At 38.8% G+C, this 26,121-nt stretch overlaps 3 protein-coding genes across 6 annotated transcripts; 1 reads left to right on the top strand and 2 right to left on the bottom strand.

The window, feature by feature from the left end:
• Positions 1-1,566: 1,566 nt before the first annotated feature.
• LOC103709694 (uncharacterized) lies at positions 1,567-7,810 on the bottom strand. Of its 2 annotated transcripts, none has more exons than XM_088713199.1 (11): positions 7,550-7,810; positions 6,073-6,221; positions 5,867-5,937; positions 5,736-5,785; positions 3,840-3,913; positions 3,689-3,751; positions 3,266-3,353; positions 2,322-2,384; positions 2,168-2,247; positions 2,016-2,087; positions 1,567-1,923 (listed from the first exon to the last, which is right to left on the bottom strand). In XM_088713199.1, exons 2-11 carry the CDS (start codon positions 6,102-6,104, stop codon positions 1,839-1,841), a joined length of 678 nt encoding a protein of 225 aa, XP_088569325.1. In that variant the 5' UTR covers positions 6,105-6,221; positions 7,550-7,810; the 3' UTR covers positions 1,567-1,838. The 2 variants fall into 2 exon arrangements, with proteins under 2 accessions (XP_088569325.1, XP_008793384.2); XM_008795162.5 differs by having other exon boundaries at positions 6,073-6,189; positions 7,550-7,808.
• A 1,235-nt stretch (positions 7,811-9,045) lies between these two features.
• LOC103709693 (vacuolar protein-sorting-associated protein 37 homolog 1-like) lies at positions 9,046-18,648 on the bottom strand. Of its 3 annotated transcripts, none has more exons than XM_039132947.3 (8): positions 18,473-18,648; positions 16,231-16,274; positions 14,828-15,062; positions 11,680-11,767; positions 10,040-10,079; positions 9,900-9,946; positions 9,543-9,663; positions 9,046-9,362 (listed from the first exon to the last, which is right to left on the bottom strand). In XM_039132947.3, the coding sequence occupies exons 3-8, from the start codon at positions 14,938-14,940 to the stop codon at positions 9,202-9,204; spliced, it is 570 nt and encodes a 189-aa protein (XP_038988875.1). In that variant the 5' UTR covers positions 14,941-15,062; positions 16,231-16,274; positions 18,473-18,648; the 3' UTR covers positions 9,046-9,201. The 3 variants fall into 3 exon arrangements, with proteins under 3 accessions (XP_038988875.1, XP_008793382.1, XP_088569324.1); XM_008795160.6 differs by having other exon boundaries at positions 14,828-15,049; XM_088713198.1 differs by lacking the exon at positions 18,473-18,648 and adding an exon at positions 18,258-18,455 and having other exon boundaries at positions 14,828-15,049.
• Positions 18,649-20,690: 2,042 nt separating this feature from the next.
• On the top strand, positions 20,691-25,376 carry LOC103709692 (endoglucanase 9-like). Its single transcript, XM_008795159.4, has 6 exons — positions 20,691-21,430; positions 21,602-21,909; positions 21,999-22,457; positions 24,253-24,388; positions 24,462-24,634; positions 24,728-25,376. Exons 1-6 carry the CDS (start codon positions 21,037-21,039, stop codon positions 25,124-25,126), a joined length of 1,869 nt encoding a protein of 622 aa, XP_008793381.2. The 5' UTR covers positions 20,691-21,036; the 3' UTR covers positions 25,127-25,376.
• Positions 25,377-26,121: the final 745 nt, after the last annotated feature.

The following is a 26,121-nucleotide window of genomic DNA, read 5'->3' as shown; positions in this document are numbered from 1 at the left end:
TTGCTCTACTTTTCTAGTATTTGATTACAAAGGGAGGGGGAACAAAAATTTCAATAACAAACTTTGGAAACCTTTAAAGAAATGTTTCACCACCGTAATCAGTAATTCCAATAGTAATCAGTAGGAATAGCAATAGTAGCAGCAGCAGTAGCTGGAATAGTGGCGGTTTTGCAACCAAACAAACCGAAGACTTTTTTTGGCTGTCATTCATGCAGCAGGTCTTGCAGAAAACTGACGTTTGCTCTGGGGTCCATACGCCCAGAACGTAGCTGTCATTGAAAGGTGCATGTGGGGCGCTTAAGAAATCATTCCTCTCACCATTAACTTTGGAGGTTGACCCAACGTTAGATTCATTGTCAGATTGATACGTTGCTTGACGGCATGTGACCCTCACGGTCACCCGAGGGCGTATACAAGGGAGAAAAATTGAAGGATTTAATGTCCCAGAGATAAGGCAAAGGAGGGCATTTGATTTGCAAGGCAAATGGTCCAAGATACGGATGTACGTCTTTTTCTTCTAAAATTGCCATTGATGGACGCAAGAAAAGGAACGTCCAGGATAACATGGATGACTTTGGTTATATCTGGCACTCTTGCTACTTATGAGGGCCGGACAGAGCATTGTCTTGGTCAAGCCTTTGCCTTGTTCAAGCGTAATGAAGCCACGTGTGGGGTTACATGTCACCCATGAGTCCTACCATGGCTTCATTCGAGCTTACATTCGAATGCTATGACCGCCGTGCGTAGAATTTAATCGTGTTCGAAGTAATTGCTAATTAAGCTATTTAAAATGACTGGAATTCTTTGATACTTGAAACTCATGTTCAAGAATTTGTGACTCCTTATCTTGGACAATGAAAGATCAAAGTGTACATTGAGGTTTGTGGTGAAGTTTTTAGGAATGGGTACGGGGATATGGATTTGAGTTCCAATCTCGCCCCGGTTATAGCTAGGATTCCTGCCATTCCTACTTGTCAAAAAAAAAGCATTATTACGTATTTTGGCATTTAAAAAATCATTTATGCGCTCTACTCATTCCAAGGAAAAAAAGAGAAAAAAAATAACTTACAGCACTATGGTATCTTTTCTTAATGCAAGTGTTGTATACTTAAATATATGTCAGACATAAGGTCTAAGGATATATTTAGTTCATGACCAAAATCAAAATTAATTGAAATTAAAATTAGAACAGCTATATTCTTCGATGCATTTAATTTATCACCGTAATCAAATTTAGAATGAAATTTAAATATTGAGAATCAAAATTAAATTTTAGAAGATTGGAGCACTTCGGTTCCATCTTGGAATCAAGTAAGAATATTGCTGAGAATAAATGAATGGTTCTTCGGCTAGGCTTGAATTTTGGTTCAGAGGGTTACTGATATGTTGGATGGACACGTACGTACCTATACGACACCAATCTTACTGCTTCAAGTCTCGTTGAATAAGTCTGACAGTCACACTCAAAGTTCGACAAGCATCGGAAATTTGACATGCTAAACAGGTCGCTCAAAAATCTGACCAAGTTTTAATCAGCAGAAAAGTTTCATCGAGAATGCTTACCCCTTCAAAAATTGGTCCCAGTCATTAATTCCAACTGTCTGGTTTACCACAAGTACACGGGATAACATATTGCGGAGTTCTAAATGTCAGCACTCGAAAAGCCTACTTAATCCTATAACATCTAACTGATACAGGCAACAGCAACAATGACCGGATAAAGTTAGACGATCTTGCTTATCCACAGACCACCTGTACAAAAGTGTACCTAAGCTTGTTTATACAGCAGAGGATGTTTCCAGGGTTGGTCATTATGTACATACATCACATGCAGCAGGTCACATATCCATGCCAATGAACAGGTCCTCCTCTTCTTCCTCGCCGAACATCTCATCAGCAAGAAAGCCCTCTGTTGCCAGGTTGCTGCCGTAAACAGAAATGCCTCCAATAAATCGAGAGCCATATGAAATCCTATATTTCCAACGTTAGGTTCGCAGAAGAAGGTAAGGACATACCTTATGCAACAACACCGGAAGCTGACAACCCGCTTCAGCTTCCTATTATAGAAAAAGAAATTGAACGACCATCTACAAGGAACAAACTCCATGTCAGATGACACAGCAACTGCTGATCCATGACTGGATGGTCTTGGTTAAGAGAATATTACATAGCTCCCTTCTCCAGGAAAGGGTCCCCATCAAAGTCTGGGTTGTAGCTGTAGATCTCACACTCATTCAGTTTTACGACCTGCATCAAAGGAGCATATATCCATGACTGCCGATCATTTCTCCTCATAGTCATAGGAAGAGAGAAATGTTCACCTCATCAATGGCCTTGGTCATGCTTTCCAGAAGGGAACAACCTCCATGAGCTATAGCCCATTCCTGTAACTCAAAAATTTTATGTACGCATGCACCAGAAGGCAAACAGCATATCGAGGAAATAAAGTAAAATTCTAGACTTTTAAGATATTTGATCAACAGAATGTGAAAAAAAATCTCTCTTCTAAGTATCATATAACATTTCCCTTGGATGAATGATAGTGCAACTAAAAGTCATCCACTCTTCCTGGGAAAAGGAATCTTAGTTACACGTAACAAGAAACTATGGGATGGGTCATGGGATGACAGGTTTGCAAATGATTAAAAGAGGAAAAAAAAGAAGACTATGCCCAACAGTGAATTCACAAGCATCGATAGCACACTTTCCAACATTTCAGCTTTATATAGGCTCCTGAAGTCAATTTTCAATAATAAGAAAGAAAAACTAATCAGAGTAAAAGTCAAATACCATCAAACGAAAAGGTTTGATTATGAAAAAAACTTGACCTATTATAAGTTGCTTGATATTTTGAATAAGATATCTGGATGCAATACAATTTTTCACATGATTGCTTCAATGAGAAAGATTCAAGTCACATTGATTCTTAAATGAACATTTAAGCCTTGCTGCTTCTCTAAAAAACATTCTCATGATCAGCAATCTATGCAACTGCCTCAAAATTACATATTTTCAACATTCCTGGCTCCGCCATTGGCTACACAATTCTGTCAAATCTCAATTTATATGAACTTTATAGAAAATTCTGCCAGGCTACGTTACCCATTCCTGAACAATCTGAAAAAAAATGCATACCCTTGTATAGATAAACAGAGGCATGAGACATGGACATGGCCACAACCATACCATTAGAAACATGAAGGATGAAGACAGACAGTATTATCAACTCCTTTCAATAACAACTTATTGAAAGATAAAAGCATACCCTAGCTGCTTCAAACAAGTAGGTGTCATATATCTGCTTGAAAGTCTCCCACTCTTCTTCTCTGAAAAACAGATGGGCTCGTATTGCACTGCTAAGCCGACAAACATGACAATATAAACGTTACGCAGAAGATTAAATTGCCCTCACCCAGTACACCTTCAGAGGCCAGTGACCCCAGCACAACCCCATGAAGCAATATAAGAGATGACCACAAATTTAGGGAAATGGAGAGAATTGAACTCTCAGCTCATAGAGCAACGGTGAAACCGTCTGTCAAACCATTTGACAACACTCCCAATGCTGGTAAGAAAGGATATAAAGCAGGTTGTCATGCCGCCAGTGAAGCTGACATTGACATTACCCAGGATCCTTCCTCCCAGTTATTTGTCAAAATTTAAGGTCATAATTTTACAAAAGAAATACCTGAAATCGTAATCTGGATACATATGACTAAGAGTAAGAACCAGATATATCAATGTTCTCCGACTGAAACAAACAGGGGAAAAACAAGGAGATTAGGGCTGTCGAAGCGTCGAACAATATATAACATTGATATGGAAACATCTTTTACCACCTTGATCTACTAGACAAATACTCCACAGGAGATGAAGGGTCGCTATCAGAAGATTGCCCAAGGTAGTCAAGAATCTGAACAAGGAAAAGAACATAAATGAATAAAATCTGCAGTCAAAGGAATTTTGCAGAGATCCATAACCTGAACAAAGGCCTAAATAAACTGGCAGCTAACAACTAAATGAACCTGTAAATCAGAGCATACCAAGAAATATGAGTGTCACAACATCATCAGAAAAGCACTCAAAAATCAATAATACTGCAGGTAAAGTGACTGAAACTGTAAAAGAAACCATCATCACAGAATTATTTTGAGCTCTATTCCCTTTTAGATACCTATGTATATAAAAAGACAATGCTTGAGTGCCGATTGACCCATCAACACTAAAATTGGAATGGAACAAAAAATACGAGAAGTGCCAAAACTAGATAATTAACACATGGGATAAGAAAAAATTGCATTCCTTAGTTCCTTAAATCTTGTTAAGCAATACTATTTAAAATAAAGAGATGAAAATTGCATCACTATCAGCATGCACACATGCATGCATGAGTAAAAAGGAGGATATAGTGCAATCCTCATGCAACTGACTAGTAAATAGTGTATTCTTTTTTCCTCTCAAACAAAAAACAACGTCAGACAAGAAAGAATGGTAAAGCTTTAAAGAAACATGTTCCGCATGGCTAAGCATGGTTCATCTGTGAAATCAAGATGTTATAAACCATATAGGAGAACCAGGAAACTGAATGATGAATTGGATGTTGTGATAGATTACACTGTTACAACATGTCACAAGGACTGATTAGCCCTGAAATTCATCACCTGGTCATAACAAATGATTCAGTGAAAATAATTAACGCAAAAAAGGTATAGAAGCAGAATTCTTTATAAGTGAACAGACATCCATATTTCTGTACCCCAGCATGAACCAAACAGCCCAGCAGCAACATAACAAGAAAACTCAATATAATGCTAAAGATAATAGAAGAGAACAAATGGTAACTAAATTGTATGGAAATATGCAGAACCAATTTGATGTGGCTCTGTATAAATAAGATAGGATAGATAAAAGTTTATAATACGGTGGGCAGGGCTGCAGGTCCCACCAAACAACATGATATAAAGCATAAATGAGACAGCAAGCTTCCTGTATTAAGAATTAGCATGAACACATTCTGGACTGCATAAAACTCCTACTGATGTGTAATTTTAGTGGCAATATCTGTCAGAAAGAACCAAAACAAAACAAAACCAGTACAACAAGCCAGTTCTTTAAGTAACAACGGTTTGTCTTGAAAAAACAAAGTTAAAACTGTATCGAAAGGAATACTGCCCACACATTTTCCTTCTTTTCCATATTCTGTATTAATAGTAGTTACTGATTACCAATTTTGCAAAAGGATCAAATGTGCCTACAAAAGCAACTACAAGTCATCATTCAGTTCCTATGAGTACGAAAACAGAGGCAGGATGCAGAGCTTTGTTTGTGAAGAGGAAGAGCTGAGCAGTAGCCAGCAAATCAGACAAGCTAGCCTATGTAAAGAGAAAGCCACACGTTCATATAATTAGACTGCAATGAACTAAATGAGGCAAGCCATTATATTTATTTAGACCGCCTGTTTTCTGTGCATTGAAGTGTGCTCTTTTTTCATCCCTTTTTCCCTTTGTGGTAATGCTCTAAAAGGTTTTCAATCTTCTGGTTAATAGTCCAGATGGTGGCCCAAATCACAAACTCTAACCAATACTTTATCATTAAAACTCACTGATAAGAAAAGCTCTGAGTGTATGGAATAAGAAATGCATGTACATAAACTGTATTTTCTATTCAATAATACTTGCTGCAGAAATAAGAAATCTTAGCAGCTAATGTCAAGCAAATAAGAAAGCTGTAAGTACCTCATGCTCTAAGCTAAGCGAGAGCTTTCGGTCAGTCCCTGTATGTTTACCTACAGCCAAGGAAACAAATACCTAAAATGTCTTCCAATTATATCAACAAACTAAACAAGTAAATCAGAACCTATACTTACATGAGAATGCTTCAAGATTCCCCTTGATAGTACTTTCTCCAAGATTCAAATGATTGAGGAAAAGATTTATACTGGAGGGGGAAAAATAATGCATCTTAAAAATATAATTATAATGTTGGACTCAGAAACACAACATCCTTTAACAATTCTTGCTAGACTAGTTAACTAGATTCCCAAGCATACTTCCAAGAAAACTTAGAAAATACCTGTCTAAAGGAGTGTATTCGAGAAACTTCATGTTGAGAATCCTTAAACTGAACACAAGTCTAAGAGTTTTGATGTCTTTCTAGCTGAATCAGGCACTTAGAATCTCCTTCTCGCATCTGTATAGTGACAATTAAAAAAGCCCAGCAAACTTAACAAGTTCAAGAAACATGGAAGCACAGAGAAATCAAGAAAAAGCGAAGAGTCAAAGGTTGTCTATGTCTGAAGTGAAAGATATACCAAATGCTAAATATGTAGTTGACGAATTGATTTTTTTGCTATCTTTGAAAATCGGATTGTGTTTTATAACACAATACAACCATTGATCTTTCCAGCAATAGAAATTATCTCGAGGGAAATAATACCTATGATGGAATTCAAGGTGTATTAAACCAAGCCAAGAGAAATGATTAAGACATGAAATTAGTTTTTACAACTCCAGAGACATCTAATGCAGTGATATTGATGTCAGACGTAAGCAGTAAAAGTGTTGTGGATTATATTCTCTCTAGTAACACCTACATAAACTCTAATTGTCTTCTTGGGTGCAAGCACATAAGGATTAAGTACGAACAAGCACACACATTACTAACTTCCTCCACATGGATCCCCAGAATGCAATTTCCACGTTTCAAACTCTGTTGGGAAGAACACTAGTACATAAAATAAGGGAAAAGAACCCCAACAGATATTCTCTTTTAGCCTTTGTAATGATTGTTCATGACTTTTTATTGTTCGCATTACCCTAAACACATCATGCGCACGCGTATGCAACTTGTGACTGTCTTTTCCTATTTAAAACTGTTTAACTGAACCAGAATTTCCTTTTTCTTTTTCCCTGTGCATTATTTTAATTGAATTCTTGGAATTCAAGGTCGTTTTGAACCATATCTCTTTTATTAGAGAGGGATCCAGCCTAACATGTGCATGAAATGAATTTTCTAACAAATAAGTAATCTTGTTCTTCTTTCTATCTTCCAGCTCTGCGGCTTTGAATTTTCTGAAAATTTGCTTAAACAAGAAAAGATTTTCATATCACAACCCCGTCCTATCTTACAAAAGAAGGCAGCAGCAACCGTCTCGCAACATGAGGGAAAAATCTTCCCCTTTGAGACCACATGAAAACCACTCAGACGTGTCATGACGATTAAATAGAGAAACCCTAAATTCCTTCAAACGCCACAGAATTTCGGATTCCTAGCTCGAATCCCGTAAGTAAAGGAGAGGGGGGAAAACCCTCAAGGATCCACCGAGATCAAGTGCAATAAAGAATTAAAATATATATATATGTAGGAAAATTTTTTAAAACAAAGGTACGTTAATTAAACCCTAACCATTAACAACATCTGAGGTTAAGAAAGATACGGATTTGATACGTTATTTCGTCGACAATACCAGAAATTCGCACAAATTAGCTGGGAAGAAGATTCGAAATTCTTCAAATCAAAGAGAAAAATAAGCGAATAGAGCCTCGCTTACCTGCCGACATCGCCACAGAAAGGAAGCAACGAGGTGGGGGGGAGCCGGAGACAGGGCCGACGACGGCCAAATAGGAGGGAAGAACGGGTGGGAAGGATTTTTTCTTGGCCCATTTTTTTTCCATTTGGGATAAAGATGTGGTCGTCATCACGCCTTTGTCCTGCGGCTCGACGTGATCGGCGGTGTGAGCGGCACGCGTCGACTTTCGCTTCGCGGCGTGTAACTTCGTGCCTGAATTTTCAAATTCAGCAAAACTAGATGGAGTATTGCGGAAAATGAGAGTTGAACCCGTTAGGGAAATTAAATCCTACGCCACGTGACAGCTTACGTGGCACTGAGACTGTTGGTGGTTGCTTACTTCATTGAGGTCGCGGCTGGAAAAGAAGCACTCCTCTCCTTCCCTCGGCTCGTGTCCTTCCTCTCTTCCATCGGCCGTATATGGATAAAAAAACAATAAAAAAAATGAAGCGGGAGATCACGGTGGACACGAGATTGAGGTGCAGACCGCTGATGGATTTCGTAGAAGGATAGCATGGATCGTAGATGGCTACAATCATCGTATCTTCATTTGTAGCCGCCTATTTATAAAGCATGTTATCTTTCTTGCTGCATCATGCATCTTTATTTTAATAATTTAAAATCATGGATCCAGCCTACAGTAGATATTCTTAGAGAGACCCTGCAGGTTGAGACTCGTATCATAGTTATCCAGACTCAATTATTTAGCCACTTATATTGTAATTACTTAGGCTGAAATATTGGAAGTATACCATCCAAACTTAAACCATAACTCAAAGGGGCATGATGGTTGAGACAAACCTTGGCTCAGTACAAATATTTATTTTTAGTTGGCATGGGCTCTTGCTTTTTAATTTCAGCAATAGCTTAACCAAGTGAGAAATATTTTGATTGAAGATGAAGCGTTTATTTACTGCCTCCCATGACATGTCATAGCATCTGGGCGTGACTGAAAGATCGATATTACGGATGATATCTCAATGATTTGAATAGTTTGAAGGCTAATAGTAAGAGTATGGTGAGTTCTGATCATGTTGAGCACCATCCCGCAGAAGGCTCCTGCTCTTCCCATCTTCCCCAGTCCATCTCCAATCCATCCACCCGGTGGGTGAGGAGCACCGAAAAGAACTGCAGGTAACCCCTAAACCAACCCTGTAAACCAAATCCAAGTAGAATTTTGACTGAATAATCGTAGAGTCAGAAAGTTGAGCCTCTTATTTTTGTTCGACAGATAATTGAAAGCACTGGAATAATCTGAAATTGGCTCCTCCCAACAGCTTACAACAACAGCATTCAATGGGATCAAGGACTAAGTATGGTTCACCGTTAACTACAGGTCAGTTTGACATTTTTTTTTTAAGAAAGCTAAGGTTTAGTTTGGCAGCTCAGTCTTCCAGTTCGTCAACCAACAACACAAAAGTGAGACTTCCACTGGAACAACCCCAGTTCCACTCATCCACTTCAAAATCCCAGCAGCATCCACAAGATGAAGTAGTTTGGTCATTTTCTATGTTGCAGGATAAAGAAGACGGGCTTTGAACAACAGTAGCAGAACTGTATTATGTAAGTAATTGAAAAAAAAAAAGTCTATTATGAGCTCACGATACAAAAGGGCACTGCACGCAATCTAATATTTAGCACACTGAAGTCTTGGCAGCAAGATGGAAAAGTGCCCGTTTATGGTAAACGGTGCGAAGCTTCTTATACTTCTGTATAAATGTTTGAAGGTCAATCTCCTTGTCAAGGAGCTGCCTATGCAGCATTTCAGATTCCTCTTCCACTCTATTCATTGCTACTGCAAAATATTCAGACATCATTTAAATATGTTAACTTCCAGGTGTATTGTAAATCAACAGCTGTCTATACAGAAATGTACATATACACTTCCCACACCTAATACACAAAATTGGGGGTATTACATTTATATCACAATCATCATTTTCTTGATACCAAGTAAATGCATTCATACACTTACCATGCAACTTTTGAAGAAGTGAAGCTGGAGAATATGACTTTAGGGTTTCTTCCTTCTGCCTCTCCAACTCTGCTAACTTCTCATGGGCAGCAGCCAACTCAGTTGTCCGAATGATAGTGCACTGCATGTTCGATAAAAGCAGAGAAATGTCAATGAGGGACCAGCAAACACTAGCATAATGTTGTGACAAAGTCATAACCTATGACTTCTTTCATCATTTGGACAGAAGCAGGTGAGACTGCCAATCACATGTGATGCTTCTTATACATCGGTGAAATCAATGACTATCAGTCATTATGCTGGTTCTAATAGCATTTTGAATGGTAAATATGAAACAAAATGGCATTGGAAGCTTACTTGGTTCTTAAGCTCCTGAATTCGAGGTTCCTTCTCTAGGTTCTCCCCTGTAAATAAGAAAAAAATATGCACTACAGTTAATCTTTATGGTGAAACAATATAAACAATATTTAGCATAAAGAGCAGATAAAGCAACTCACTGGCAAGTTGCAAGGTCTCCTTGCGAAGTTCATCACGAAGCTGCAAGGGAAATGGTTGAAATGTTCAAAGTCAGCTTATAGACTGAAACCAGAATATAAGAAAATATTGAGAGACAAATTGGAAACACAATGAAATTAAGTTATTAACAGAGAGAACAAAAATGCCTTAAGAGAAAAGCTAAAGGAGACTCACCTTTAGAACAACTATAAATTATCAGTTACGAGTGTGCTCATAAAAAAGGAAAAAGGAGGTCGAGCATGAAAACCTGAGGTGTATAGCTTGGCTGGAAGACAATAATTTAACTATATTCCTATATCACTTAGCGAATAAAAATAGAATTGAGTTGGAAAACAAAGTCATTATAACCTCCAATAGGCAATTCATTTTGCATATTTCTTCACCTAGACTGAGTTACCATTTCATTATAAAACACATGACAATAATTAAACAATTTTAGAGTTCCAGTGGCAAAAATTCCATTTGACTACCACAGTCATGTCAGCATAAGCATTGCAAGCTTTTCTACGTTAGTATCAACATGAGCTCCACTTCAGTTTGGCAATCCTTCTCGAAGTCAGAATTGGCCCAGATTGGCCAATAAGCTTAATCAACAATGGCTTTGAAGTACAATGGAGTTATCTATTTGATGTTATACCTCTGTTATACCTCCAGAAGCCAATACATCGCTACATGCACTGCCTTCACTTCTATAAGTAGTCAGGGATGAGAACAATAATGCCAGGAAAACACCTTGTGCATATACTCCCTACAAAATAGTCATATACTCCACATACAACTGAAAGACATAGAAGCCACATGATCTAATTGAGGTTTTCTGAGTTCTCTTTGGTGTCAAAACTCATAATAACATATTGATTGTTGACATGCAAGTTGGGCTTTTAATTCTTAATGCATGATGGGACTTTTGATGTTCGATTAAAGTAAAATAGTGTTCATCATATGGCATCTTATTATCAGTTTATCATCTTAAGCAATTTAGACACATCAAATACATGTACCATTTCTCAGATATTCATTACCTGCAACACCAACAAATTATAGCTTTGAATTCAAAAAAAAAAAAAAAAAAAATCTGAAATCGTATAGGCAGAAAAGAACTGATAGGGTGTGCATAACCCTGTATGTATTATTCCTCACTTTGACAAACCTTTGATGCAATGACCAACAGCAGAAAACAAAAGCTCAAGGAGAAAATCTTAATGGGCATGATATGGTGGAAGTTATGTGGCAAGAAGGTTGACCATGGCAGCGAGATCAAGGACGGAACCAGAAAAGAAGTGGATATTTGGTACTGAATTATCAGTTGATATTAGGCAATGTAGAAATGTAGGCAACATTTGGGACAAACTGCTACAAAACTTGAAAATCTTGCAGCAACAACTTTGGTAAATTTGCGTCAAGTTCAGTATAATGCACAATGAAATTGTGTCAAGTGCAATATTGCATAATGAACATAACACGACTAAGGGAACTTTTTTAACAAGTCGTAGTGAAAGGAAAGGAAGAAAGTCTAGTTGTAGAGTTTAACTGTCATAAAGGAACTTTTATATAAATAGCCTGGACGGAGAATGAAAAATGGTCTGACAAGTAATAAATGCAATGTGACTTCAATACTTACATTGTTCTGAATTTTTACTTGGTCGAGCGAATTGAAAAAGGCATTGTATGCCTCCTTGTCAGTTAAAAGCTTTCTCAACTCATCGATACTGCACATATTTCAAAATAAATAATTCCAGAATTAAAATGTAAGTAGATGAAAGGACATAATTCAAAACTATATGCTTATGCGCATAAGAATGAAGTAACTATCTCTTGTCAACAAACAAGTGCCCACCTACACACACATGATATGTTGAGGCATCAATCGTGCATCAAAAAAGTAGCTTATTGTTTACCAAAAAGTAGGTTAATTCAGTTTTCACTTGTTGGTATAGTTAAGCTGCGATTAGATTATCATAATAGATTGACACGAAACCTACAATCGAACAGAAATCGGTGGTTGTGTCCCTTGCATGTCTTTTCATGAGTCTCTCTCTCTCTCTCTCTCTCTCTCTCTCTCTCTCTCTCTCTCTGTGTGTGTGTGTGTGTGTGTGTGCTTGAATGCATGCGCTTGTGCATGGGATATTCATCTCCTCAAAGCAATTGCCAGTCCTGCCACTCTAATAAGTGACCCATTTTATTCTTAAAGTTCCAACCAGGGAGCCAAAGCCCCAAAAGCCACTCCAAATCCACTGAAATAACCATCAAACTCCTTTGCCTAAAATACTGCTACATCTGATGATGGAGACCTAGGCTTTATTATGGAATTAATCTTATCTATGTTAAGGTGGCAAACTTTAAGAAGGTAGCCTCCTAGTCTGTCAAACCAAAGGCATTTGCTCCAGTCAGATTAGAATTTCATGCACATGAAATCTGACTGGCTGATATATAGTCGTGTTTTGTTATCTACATGTAAGCATATATCAAAATGATTCAGAAATTTATTAACATATAATCTTAAACAAATCCTTTGTAATACACTTGCTCATTGCTTTTAGGCCTAAATAACTACAACGAATCTTGAAAAAGCAGATATATCTCTTCCTACTCCAATGTAAACAGTAAGAATCGCCACTACGAAGCCAAGTCTCTCCTAAAAAGCTCCAAATGCACCCAGGCAACATAAGAACATATTTATACAATATAGAAGTGCCAATAAAATTCTGTCCACAAGCGATTGGGACCCTTGAATCCAAATAAGAGAATCACAGACATTGAGATAATATCCTCAAATTAAGAAATCCAATTCCACCAGGACTCCAATGTGCTCGTGCCAATAAATTTCTCCATAAGACATCCGGACCCTTGAATTTAACTAAGAGAATCAAAACCATAGAGATAATTGTATGAAATATCCGTTTTCAGCAAAAAAAAAAAAAAAAAAAAAAAAAAAAACCATAGAGATAATATATCTCAAATTAAGAAATCCAGTTCCACCAGGTCTTTGTCATGCCACTTAATCTCTTGACAAAAGCAAATCATCATGTCTGTCTAAATCAACCCTCGAAGTCTCTATGTATTTTAGATAATCATTTTTCATTAAATTGAGATAATATGATGGAAACAACATTCTGTCTGACTTTAAATCTAATTGGAGTCCCTTCCACTTCCAAACTCAAGTTGATGGTTTCATAAGCACACACTATTAGATTCTTGATCCGTGATGACAAATTGCACCCCCTATTTCTTTTGTTCCCATGTCCACTTCCACAACATGCATGAATTCATGTAAGTTCCCGTGAATGGATGGGTTTGCTCTAACATCCTGTAGCAAGTTCCCAATCCAATCCCTTAAAAACCACCATGTTCGACTCTCTCATGATTCCCTTGGAGAATCCTTTTGCTTTCTTTGTCGGCAAGTAGCAAGGAATGATAAGACTGTTTGTATAAAAAAGTTGAGCAATTCCTTGAAACCATGCATTTAAGCTAGCAAAAGGTTCAGCCAACGTCTGCTATGCCGGTACTAGGGCTGCAAATGGATCGGGTCAACCCGCGACCCGATCCGATTCGATCCGACCCGACCCGAATTTTAGGACCCGTGGGACCGGGTCAGGTCCTAAATTTGGACATGTTCTATTTTTCAAGTCGGGTCGAGTCCACCCAATCTCGACCCAGACCCGGACCCAACCCGACCAATTTTTTTTTGGATTAACCTAGTTTGCACATTTTTCTTGAGACTAATTATGGTCAAAATTTGTAGGCATGGATTCGACCCGACCCGACCCGAATGACCCGTCGGATCAAAATTTGTAGGCATGAACCCGACCCGACCCAATCTTCAATCGAATCGGGTTGGGTATGGGTCCAAAATTAGGATCCGAACAAGAAACCGGGTCGGATCGGAATCACTCAAGACCCGACCCGATCCATTTGCAGCCCTAGCCGGTACCGAACCCCGTACCGGTTGCCTGGCGGCATGGTACGGCCCTGCGCCATGCCGTGCTGGCCTTGTACCAACAAGGTAGAGGTGAGGGAGAGGGAGAATGGAAGAGAGAGCCCCGCCTCTGCAACTCCCCAACCTCCACCTCCTCCGCACGGAGGCTCCCGGCCTCCGTCGGCCGTCCCCAGCCGGCCTCTCTCCTCCTTCCTCTCCCTCTCCCTCTCCCTCCCTCTGTCGTTCTTTCTCTCTCTTTTTCTCTTTTTCCTTCTTCTTCTCCCCCTTCAGCGACAAGGTCTCGGTTCCGTTGCCAAAAACCGTCTCAGTCCACCGCTGGTACTGCTCGAGACACCCCAAATTGGGCAATTTGGGACAGTTCTGCCAACCATAAGTTCAACCCTATTTCGTGATGAAAAGATTTACATTTATATCTCCTCATGCTACACACTACTTTATTTTATCTGACCAACAAATTATTTTCATATAATTTTAGATGCAAGTAGGTTAATACTAGCCTTCTATTATTTAAGTTCTTTTCTAAAGATTTTTCTTGCATCGAGTATTTTTATGCTAAGCTTAAAAAAAAAAACTAATTCTAACACCATGTAGAAGTGCCAATATTTTCTACTTTTATGGCAGTAATTTCCTACTTTTTTTTGGTAGAAATTACTAGCCTTTTTTAACAACAGTTTATTCTCTTACATGCGTGCATCTGCACATAAAATTTGACTAGTAATATAAATATTGGAAATAATGTGCATAACTTAGCCAACGAGTGGAAGTCAAATATATAGCAACCAGTTGACTATATGGCATGATAAGTAAATGGAATTAAAACATTGACAGTTACCTTTTATCCCTCAAACAAGTAATTATTCCTGCTGCCTCAGAAGGTGAAGGCTGCCCTTGTGATGGTGACTGAGGCCGCTCTGAAGTTCTGTGATGTGTACTGACACCAGACATACTGCTCGGTGTGGCAGGGCGTGAAGATGAATTAACCACTGATGGAGGGTACCAAGATTGTGCAGGAATATCCTGGAAATTTGACTGAGACTGTTGTTGCTGGGTACCCCTACATGCAAGCACTGACTTACAGAACTTTATAAAAAGAGATGAAGACCCAATCAAATATTTATATTACACCACCGTCCCCGTTAAGAAAAGCAAAACCAACTAGCTGTCCCCCGTTATCAAATGTAAAATGATATTAGCTTTCTGTACCAAAGTTACTCTGACACTTGAGCCAGCAACCATGCAACAGAGAAGATTGTCTAAGTTTATCTGCCAGTTAAAGATAACTTTATCTTTGTAAAATTATTTGGGCCATTTAGGTATAGAGTTGCGTGAAATGGTGAAGTCATGCAGTGAATTACTAGCTTGGCTAGGATGTGGCCGTACCTGAAAAGCCACAATAACATTCATATGTGATAGTATCATGGTAGTTAGTTTCATCACATTTTGTACCATACGGCCCTTTCTCTGATATTAGAAACTTGTGACTTTACAACTAAATCATATAATTGACTTAGATTGCAGCAACCCTTTTATATCGGATAACAACTGATGTATAGCATAAAGAAAATAAACCCTCAATAATTTATTTCATGTTAGAATAATGGGGGAAAAACTTTTCCAAGAAAGCAACCATAAGTAGTTCTGATTGTGATTAACATATTATTATCTTTATGTGTTCACTATTCTATTAATGCGTTGAAATGGATTAAAAATAATGACTCCATAAAAATATAAATGATGAAGCAATACAATTAATTGATTTAGTTACACATTGCTCTCTATAAATTTAAGAAAACTAACAGATCATTTATTCAAAGACAATAACAATAAACTCTACAGTGTATAACCTGATTTTACAATGTCATTCAATCCAATCCCTTTACAATTTGTGAAATAAATCCAGTTAAATACTTATCATATGTTATCTGTACTGGATCATCGTGTAACAACTTGTAAATTGATACAAACTGACTTTTTTAATGATATAAATAGTATTCCCAAATAAAAGTTTGATTTTTCATGTCTTTCCTTTTGGAAAATAGAATTTTTATTTTACTTCAAACATAACCTTCATAGTTCATTTAGCTATCAAGAAAATTATATAGAATATTATACAAATAACCTATTAAAATCAGTATAAAAGTTAGCTCGTGAGTTCTAACTTAAGACAAATTAAAGACATCTGACAGATTGAAATAGAAAGGCTGCAAGATAAAGACCATAAAGATCAAGCATTACCCAAAGATTGGAATTCTCCAATTCATCATAGCAGCTACTAGGACCTGCAAAATTAAAAAAGAAAAATCAGTTTACAGTTGATGCCAATGAATAAAAATCTCTCTTCCCAAAAAAGAATTATAGACATAAAATATTTGATATTATAACATATTTACATGCAATTAAAGATGCATTTCCTTTTAGTTCATTGTCATATCCATTTCATCTGCTCCTTTCTCAAGGATTTCCTTTTAATCTCATGCACGTCCTACACTCTTCCTAATCCAATAAGATCCCCCTATAATAATTCCCACATTCTGCCTTTCAAGCAGTTACTAAAGCTATTGATAGCTAAACATATGCTTTCGTTGGAATGTTCCAATTAGGGGTGGCAATCGGGTCGGGTCGGATCATAAACGGGTCGGGTCACATGCAGGCCGGGTCAGAAAATCATAAACCTGAACCCGACTTGTTTATTAAACAGGTCAAAATTTACAACCTGAACCTGACCTGTTTATTAAACAGGTAATCCGACCCGACCCGTTTAACCTGTTTAATAAACAGGTAACCTGTTTATCCAACCCGATCCGACCTGTTTAACCTGTTTGCCCAATCTGACCCGTTTAACCTATTTAGACCTGTTTAACCTGCCCAACCCAACCTGTTTAACCTGCCCAATCCGACCTATTTAGACCTATTTAGACCCGTTTAACTTGTTTAGATCTATTTAGATCCGTTTAACCTGTTTAGACCTGTTTAACCCGTTTAACCTGTCCAACAGTTAAACGGGTTAAACGGTTTAAACGGGTCAGACATTTAAAACCCGTATCCGACCCAATTAATAAACAGGTTAAACGGATCGACCTGTTTACGACCCAAACCTGTTTAGGCCAAATCCAAACCTGTTTATGGTGGGTCGAACACGGATCGGGTTGGCGGGTTGGGTCATATTTTGCCACCCCTAGTTCCAATATTGCTATTGGCAACATTACCAAATCTAAATCCGCAATTAAATTTTCATCAGTAGTTATCTTCAAAACTGTAAAAATTCATCATACTTGCACTCCATCATGTAAACTACCCTCATATACTTGAACATCACGATAAATTCATTACATATTAATGAAAGAAATCCATGTCAAAAAAAATAATAATAATATGCTTATACTTAGCAGTGTTGACATTTTCTAGAATCACATAACTGAGTATTCCTAGTTAGTTCCACCATGGAGTGCAAGTTTTAAGCCTTGGCAACTACAGGTGATGATGCCAATTGGAAAAGATACCATAAGATATTTCATTACATGCGGAAACCTGCGTTTGTATAGTGAAGAAATTAAATTATTTACTGCTTTGAACAGCCCCATAATGAAACTTTTCAACATGAATTCAAGACTAGTACTTGTAAAGGACAAGTAGTATGAATTGACTAAAAATTATCATGTCATTCCTATAGATATATTTTACAGCAAAATGCACATGCTTGAACACTTCCTATAGGATTTTTGTCACTAATTAGCCAAACAGACTTATTGAGAGATGAATTGACATTGATAAAATCTTCAACTCTCGCAATAGGCTCTCCAGAAACTGGCGACCTGTAAAACAAGTTAAGAAGTTGTTTATGTTGGTAACGCTTTTCAGAAAACAAGTATTCCTCTTTCCCTCTCCCTAAGTTGCAATAAATACCTTGATCTTGCACTTTAAATTGAGGGCAAGCATCATATCTTTCTAAATCGAAAATTATGGGTGCCGCCATCTTTTCTGTGTACCTATTTTTTTCAAAAAAAAGAAAGAAAGAAAGAAAGAAAAGCTTCCACCATCTAATTCATATTAGATCAAAGCCTTCAAGCGACCCTCAAATCTTCTTTAAATCTATACTAGGACATTGGAGATTGATAGCAATGTTATGTCCTCACGAGACGATACAAACGATTTGATCAAAATGTTATTTCCACATCATGAGATCAGAAAAAAATTATAGTCCAATGGAAATTCATTCTAGAATATCTACAGAAACAGAAAAAAGGGAAAAGAAAACTATGAACCGGAAAATAACAGATAGATCCTCCAATTATAGCAACTCCCTCATCAATAAAAGCCGATCAATTGATCAGAAGACCGGATTAGTTGTTCGAAAAACACAGGAAAAAAGCAGAGAAATCGGAGTTGTAAGGGGGCAAATTAAGAGTAAAGGAGAGAGAAAATTTTGAAGGGATTTCGATTGTAGAATAATCAAGGTTTCTAGAGGCCTTAGATCTACCTTTTTAAACGCCCGATCGCTCGCGCTGATGCAAGTGAATTGATCTTTGCTTGTGAGAAACGAATAGGGCAAAAGGGAGGAAGGAGGAAGGAGAAGCGTGGGGAGGGAGCGGACCGAGTTCTTGGGCCGCGTTGGAGGTTTTGTGAGCGAAATTTCCGTGATTATTTTCTTCGCGGGTTGGATTGGCCAAACTCGACCGCCATATTACTAAAACGGATCCCGCTAGCGAATGCTTCCACCATCCGAGTCCATATCCGATCCATTAAGAATAAGTTAGTTATTTGATTATATTAGATTTATTTAGTTGGATTAATTCACCGTTAACTGTTGATTAAAATTCTAGAATTATTTGGAATTTGCTAAACCTTGCATAATCTCTAAGGTTCATGTAGCCTTGTCACGTGGCCGGCCTAAATGATGAAGGTTCGAGGCGTGACAAAATGAAACAGAATAAAATAGATTCAAATGGGTTTTTGAGGAAAAAAAGAAAAAATCTTCAGAGATTCAATATAAACCTATTTTGTAACTGGACAGATCGAGTGCTATTACTCAGACTCTAGAAAAATTTCTAAATACCACAGATTATAAAACTATTGAAAAAACAATTAAAATTCGAGTTCCGACCTCCTGTTTAAATGCAAGAAGGCCATTGTTGGATAGCCAACAGACACATTTGCCAAATCTGATCAATTGGATTTGAAAGAAAATTTGGGTCCATCACCAAGCTTATTAGCTGATTAGTGGTCGACATAAAAATAGTTAAGCCTCGGCAAATTTTAGAGGTTTAGGTCAACTGAACCAAAATATTGGTCTCGTAATCTTAACCTATATGAAGTCTCAAATAAGCTTTCCTAACTAAATTATAACTATGATAAGTAGAGCTGATCATGGATCAGACTTGGACATAGAAAATAAAAAATTTAAATAGACCTAGCTTGTAGTCTGACTAAAAATAAATATAGTTTAGGTCTGAAGTCTGGTTTATGATTATCTCCAATGACAAGCAAACCTTCAATGGAAATTTTGAAGGGATCTATCAAACAATTATTGATGTCGACATGGATGCGCATGTGATGCTTATTTGATTGAAACTTAGATGGTTTTGATTCAGAAAGGCCCGAGTTATTTGTCTCGTTGCCTCGATCAAAGATGATGATTGATGATGGCTACTATCAATCTCTTTTCGCAACCATTTGTCACATCCATTCTCTATGCCGCATGACCATAATGTGTGTGGGTTTTGCGATAGTGATCACTCTATGTGACACCCAGCCGTGTTCTCCCACTTGCAGGATCTTTGAGCGTGCTTTAACATTGATCAGGAGATCGTTGAATGATCCAACTATTTGAGTGATCTAGAGAACATGTGAACGCGAGGCGTATGGCAAACAATAACCACTATTTTTTATTTTTATTTTTTGAGCATTAGTAAATGATCGCCTTACCTTAAAACACTTTTTGGTTGTCGTTCCCTTCATTCCTAAGACCTCTAGTCTAGTCTAGTCTGCAAATATGCTTAAATAAAACCCACTCTCAATTTAATTCAATGAGACAGTTTCTTCAATACTTGAAGAAAACAGCACGAGAAAACAATGAGATAATTTTTTTAAAAAAAAATTAGAAGGGTGAAATGAGGGTGCATTCGTTTGTTAATCACATTTGTCATACGAAGGATCTCATCTATCAAATTGGTAAAATCTCTCGATCGGTACATGATACTTGCGTTCAAATCTATTTTCATTTTGTATGTAGTCATACTAGTACTAGAGCTCCATATCGTATTAAAATTCCATGGTTAAACATATTGGCTAGTAGAATTTAGAGACTAAAGATATCAAAGGAATCGTCCTCCTCCGTGATGCATAACCTATTAAGAAAAAAATAATAAAATATTCTTTGAATAGTAAAAGAAATACAAAAATGAAGTAAAATATAGCTATCAAGTAATTATGATCAGTGGAATCACAACCATCAATCAAACATACATTCATGAGCATCACAAGGCAATAGTGGCTTCTTTGAGTTGAATTTTAAAATTGTACTAAAAACGGCAAGTGCGAACGATTTCGTTCCACGACAAGAGACATCCATCCTCTCCCTTGAGACATCATCACGGGCTCCTTCCGGCTCCCATCCGAGCCCGCTGTTTCCAGCCTGGCAGGCCCAAAAAAGATTCTCACAAAACGCTACCGCTGTCTTCCCTCCTACGATCCCCCTTACCAATTACCATATCCAATCACCAAATCTACGCGCTCTCTCTCTCTCTCTCTCTCTCTCTCTCTCTATCCACGTCACTGACGCCACGCACTCTCACTTCCAGGAGGCCAAAAACCTCTCTAGATTGTGTGGAGTCCAGGTCTCACTCACCTCATTCGCTTAACAACAAAAGATTTTTATAATAAATCCCTCCTCCTGATCGCTTGCTTTGATTCCAATCTTCTTCACCTCCTCCGTTGCTTTTTTCCGATCTAAAAAAGAGGAAAGAAGGGAGGAGAAAGAGGCCGAAGGTGGCAGCTTTGAGAGAGAGGTGGAGGAGAGGAGGGGAAGGGAGTGAGGGGGGAAAGATGAGTATGTACGGGAGAGATCCGTGGGGCGGGCCGCTGGAGATATCGAACGCGGACTCGGCGACGGACGACGATCGGAGCCGGAATCTGGATTTGGACCGGGCGGCGCTGTCGACGTCGTCGCGGCCGCTGGACGAGACCCAGCAGAGCTGGCTCCTGGCTGGTCCCGGGGAACAGGGGAAGACGAAGAAGAAGTACGTCGACCTCGGGTGTCTCATCGTCAGCCGGAAGATCTTCATCTGGACCGTGGGCACCATCGTCGCCACCGCCGCCCTCGCTGGGTTTGTTACTCTCATCGTCAAGACCGTCCCCCGCCACCACCACCCCCAGCCGCCGCCGGACAACTACACCCTCGCCCTTCACAAGGCCCTCATGTTCTTCAACGCCCAGCGATGTAAGCCAAACCCCCTCCGATCCACTCGAAACTCCCTCTTCTACCAATGGGTGCGATCCTTTCTTCAAAAGATCGGATTTTGATCCGCCAAGTGGACAAAGATTGGATTTTCGATCAGTCGAAAGAGACAAAGGTCGGATTTTGATGACATTTTTCATGTTCTTTCTGCAGCTGGGCGGCTTCCCAAGCATAACAACGTGTCCTGGAGAGGTAATTCCGGGATGAAGGACGGCATCTCCGACCCGTCCTACGGGAGGAGCCTCGTCGGGGGCTTCTACGACGCCGGAGATGCTATCAAGTTCAACTTCCCAGCCTCCTTCGCCATGACCATGCTGAGCTGGAGCGTGATCGAGTACAGCGCCAAGTACGAGGCTGCCGGCGAGCTCAACCATGTCAAGGAGATCATCAAGTGGGGCACCGATTACCTCCTCAAGACCTTCAACAACTCCGCCGACACCATTGATCGGGTCGCCGCCCAGGTAAAAGGAAGAAACTTTGATCAGTAATTTAGAGCATCGATCCATGGAATTGCGATTCCTGAGGTGGTGGTTTGTGAGATCCCTGGCAGGTTGGGATCGGAGACACTTCAGGAGCAACGACACCGAATGACCATTACTGCTGGATGAGGCCGGAGGACATCGACTACCCGAGGCCAGTCTATGTGTGCCACAGCTGCTCGGATCTCGCTGCGGAGATGGCTGCAGCTCTGGCTGCGGCATCCATTGTGTTCAAGGACAACAAGGCCTACTCCCAGAAGCTCGTCCATGGCGCAGCGACGGTCTGGAAGTTTGCGAGGGATCAGAGGGGGAGGTACAGCCCCAGGGGATCAGACCCCTCACTCTTCTACAATTCAACCAGTTACTGGGATGAGTTCGTGTGGGGTGGGTCATGGATGTATCTAGCAACGGGCAATTCTTCGTACCTTTATTTGTCTACTCATCCCACTCTCGCAAAGCATGCTGGTGCCTTCTGGGGCGGTCCAGATTATGGGGTGTTCAGCTGGGACAGCAAGCTCCCTGGTGCTCAAGTAAGTGTGGACCAATTGATGCCATATTCTTCTTCCTCTAATTCTTGAAATTGCTTCTTTGTTGGATGATTAATAATATTTGAAGTAATTTGGCCTGATCACCAATAGAGTTATTGGGTTTGCTTGGTTTTAATAATAAGTTGTGCCAAGTGTTGTGAGGTGGTTGAAAACACCATCAGTCAAGAATAAACTTGACGATGCTTGACCCTCATCTCAAACTTGGGAATAACCTCACAGTATTGGCATCGCACGTTAAAAGATGTTGATCTATCTTTTAGAAAAAGGCTGACTCATCAGGATACAGAGCTTATATAGTTGCACATTGAAGATACAGAGATCTTTCAAAGTACTTATGAAATTGTTAAGCTTGTGGAATAGTTTAACAGGTCTACTTATGCACCACTACCTTTTGTAAAAGTTTTTTATTACTTTTCTATATTTTTCTTTCTTGCAAATTCTTTATAAATAGTTTCTGTAAACTCCATTTTTCTAATAAAGACCGGGTGGCTTTGCCTCCCTCTTCATCAAAAAAAAAAAAAACCCCCCTTTAAATTCTTCCCTATTTTGATCGGTTGTTCACACTGCCTTCTTTACCTCTGGTTTTAATGGATGGGGAAAGAAAGGGTAGATAAGCTGAAAGAGTCAATAGGAGCTTGATAATATATCACATCTCCTTTCTGCATTAGATTTGTTATCCAACTTTCTTGATCCTTTCCATCACATGGTGATTAGTTTTCCGATTCAAAGCTTCAGGTTTTCAAGCACATCCTATCTTTCTATAGATTTCTGCGTGGGCATGCTTAATTTAGCTGTATTCATGAGATTGGGTTTTTGTTTTGGTTTGAATTTTTATCTATAAGTGGAATCGAGATATCTGATTTGGTTGAAACCTTTTGTTGGTTTTGATGGGAGCATATGTACATACTTTTTTATATAAATTAAATTTATAATTTGGCTATGCATTTATATGCCAGTTCTCCCCAGCTAAATCTGGGGCGTTCTCCTGTGTTTTTGTTTGCATAATGTAAATGAAGCAAGATGTTTTTAACCTTTCATCCTCAAAAAGATGCTGAATTATAAGAACCCCAAGGATTTGAAGAAATGAAAATGACTGCTGTCTTGTTAATGGTTTTAACCTTTTATAAGATTTGTTTTAATTGCCTGGTTTTACATATAAAGGATGGTTCAGGATTTCTTTCCTGTATTTGATTAGCGATGATATCTATCTACTTAATTACTCTGCTTACTTAATTTCTAGTTACATTATGACTGTGACAATGCTACAATCTTCCAATTACTGATCTTATTCTCTTCAGCCAGATAGATAGTCCTATTATCTAGTTTTCCTCTGATATACCTCACAGACCACAATTAATTTCATCATTTTTTTTTTGTTGAGGTAGGCTGCATTCTTTTTTATATAATTCTCACTCTACCACAGAGTTGAATGTTTAACCTTGTAAAGGGACAAGTTTTTCTTATTTGATGAGCAAACAAATCTTATAAAACCTTACCTTTGTAGATTGATCCGGCATCCTCTAGTTCTGGCTTGTATTGGGTTCCATTGAACTTCTGTACCTTCTCATCTGCAGTTCCTAATTAACTTTCATGATCATATTTCTTGGTTGGGAGGTTTGTCTTTACCATGCTCGCAAACTTTCTAGCCATATCTAAGAGTTCTTCAGCTACATTTGATTGAATTGAGCTTCAGGAAGCTTCAATACTGCTTGTATGAAAGTTATGTTGTTTTCTCTATAGAATTCTCATTTGCTTATCTTCATTCTTCTGCTTCCAGGTTCTTCTTGCCAGATTGAGGCTATTCTTGAGTCCTGGATATCCTTATGAAGAAATGTTGAGAACTTTCCACAACCAGACCAGCATCATCATGTGCTCTTATCTACCTATTTTCACCTCTTTCAACCGAACAAAAGGTTTGAGATAGTTCATTTTTTAAATCTCTCTTGTTCTCTTGAGCTTCTCAACTATTCTGTCTGTCCGTGGCAGGTGGTTTCATAGAGCTGAACCATGGAAGACCACAGCCCCTTCAGTACATAGTCAATGCAGCTTTTCTTGCGGCTGTCTACAGTGACTATCTTGATGCTGCAGATACTCCAGGATGGTATTGTGGTCCCGATTTCTACTCTACCAAGGTCCTTCGTGATTTTGCCCGGACCCAGGTAAGCTTTCTTCCATCAGAAAGACCTAATATATAATGTGCTCAATTTTAGCAATTGTGGACTCTGACATGAACTCTCTTCATGTCATGGTAGATTGACTATATGCTGGGCAAAAATCCCCGGAAGATGAGCTATGTTGTGGGATTTGGAAACCGCTACGCTAAGCATGTTCACCATCGAGGAGCATCCATTCCCAAGAATGGTGTTAGGTATAGCTGTAAAGGAGGATGGAAGTGGAGGGACACTAAGAGGCCAAATCCTCACACAATTTTTGGAGCTATGGTTGCTGGTCCTGATAGACATGATGGGTTTCGAGATGTTCGTACCAACTACAACTATACCGAGCCTACTCTTGCAGGCAATGCTGGTCTGGTTGCAGCACTAATAGCTTTATCTGGTGAGAAGAATGGAGTGGATAAGAACACTATATTCTCTGCAGTTCCACCGATGTTTCCAACTCCCCCGCCACCCCCTGCATCATGGAAACCTTGAGGTAGCGAACACCAGTTTTTCCGTGCCTGGTGATCGATGAATTATGATGATTTTTTCATCCCAGATATGGAGACCTAACGTTTAAGAGGATGATGCAAAAACCCTTGTTCAAGCAACTAACAATGTGAAGCTTGGTGCTTCATCTCTTTTTGTATCCAAATGTTGTTATCATGGCTTTGTGTTATATATACAGGATATATGATATTCATGAATTCTAAAATAATGGATACCCATTATTCCAGTTGCCAAACTGGTTTTATGCCGGCATGATCTGTACAACGGAAGACAGGTCTAATTGTCTTGGAGGCTCCATGCTTGTATTGCTTAAATTCACATGACTGACATAGACTGAAGTTCTTCTTGACCATATCCAAGGAAGAACTTTTGTGAAATTTTTAGATTTTTAAGAGGAATGCTTTCACTTAAAGAGTGCTATGCTTCATAAGTTGTTGCACGGTAAGTTTTCTTTGCTTAATAACATGCTTCATTATGTCAGGTTGCTACTTATTAACTATTAAATCCATGATGACACTCAAAGCAGTTGGGAATCATGTGTCTTTATCATTTTGGTTGTCTGGAGCTTATGTCATGAAGCACTGTAAGTGGTTTTATATACATGGGTGATGATCAATTTTTACATGTGGTCGGCAGAACAACTATCTTGGGTTCGAAGGAATGTGGGTTCTGAAAGATTGGTTCATTCCATTGGCAAGATTGATGATGCTGTTCTGCAGAGTGCTTTTTTCATAGGTTGTAGATGAAGCCTCATAGCTGGTCAAATTATGAAAGTTGGGAATCTTAGGAATTGTAGTTGTGCGCATTTTCTAGCTTGCATCGAGGGCTTTAATCAAGCTTAAATCCAAGTAAAGCCTTGGTCGGAATCAATGCTCTATCAACAAACTGTAATGTAATTTAATCTACTGCTATACGAAACATTTTTCCCCCTAAAATGCAGATGGTATCTCAAACTTTATTTCATCGAGGACAGCGAAACA

Source organism: Phoenix dactylifera, chromosome 17 (assembly GCF_051530095.1).
Source record: "Phoenix dactylifera cultivar Ajwa chromosome 17, Ajwa_hap1_PhDact_Kaust_v1.1, whole genome shotgun sequence".
NCBI classification, from domain to species: Eukaryota; Viridiplantae; Streptophyta; class Magnoliopsida; order Arecales; family Arecaceae; genus Phoenix; species Phoenix dactylifera.
The sequence above is the reverse complement of the archived record's forward strand: the minus strand, read 5'-3'. Positions and strand labels throughout refer to the sequence as shown.

Coding starts and splice junctions, on each gene's coding strand:
- LOC103709694 (XM_088713199.1), bottom strand. CDS start 6,104: ATGAAGTTTCTCGAATACACTCCTTTAGACAG. Junction 3,354..3,688: donor TATCCAGATTACGATTTCAG/GTATTTCTTTTG, acceptor TCGGCTTAGCAG/TGCAATACGAGCCCATCTGT. Junction 2,248..2,321: donor TGACCAAGGCCATTGATGAG/GTGAACATTTCT, acceptor CCTTTGATGCAG/GTCGTAAAACTGAATGAGTG.
- LOC103709693 (XM_008795160.6), bottom strand. CDS start 16,259: ATGATGAATTGGAGAATTCCAATCTTTGG. Junction 10,080..11,679: donor AAGTAAAAATTCAGAACAAT/GTAAGTATTGAA, acceptor TTTCCCTTGCAG/CTTCGTGATGAACTTCGCAA. Junction 9,664..9,899: donor TTCAGGAGCTTAAGAACCAA/GTAAGCTTCCAA, acceptor TCGAACATGCAG/TGCACTATCATTCGGACAAC.
- LOC103709692 (XM_008795159.4), top strand. CDS start 21,037: ATGAGTATGTACGGGAGAGATCCGTGGGGCGGGCCGCTGGAGATATCG. Junction 21,431..21,601: donor GTTCTTCAACGCCCAGCGAT/GTAAGCCAAACC, acceptor TTCTTTCTGCAG/CTGGGCGGCTTCCCAAGCAT. Junction 21,910..21,998: donor TTGATCGGGTCGCCGCCCAG/GTAAAAGGAAGA, acceptor GATCCCTGGCAG/GTTGGGATCGGAGACACTTC.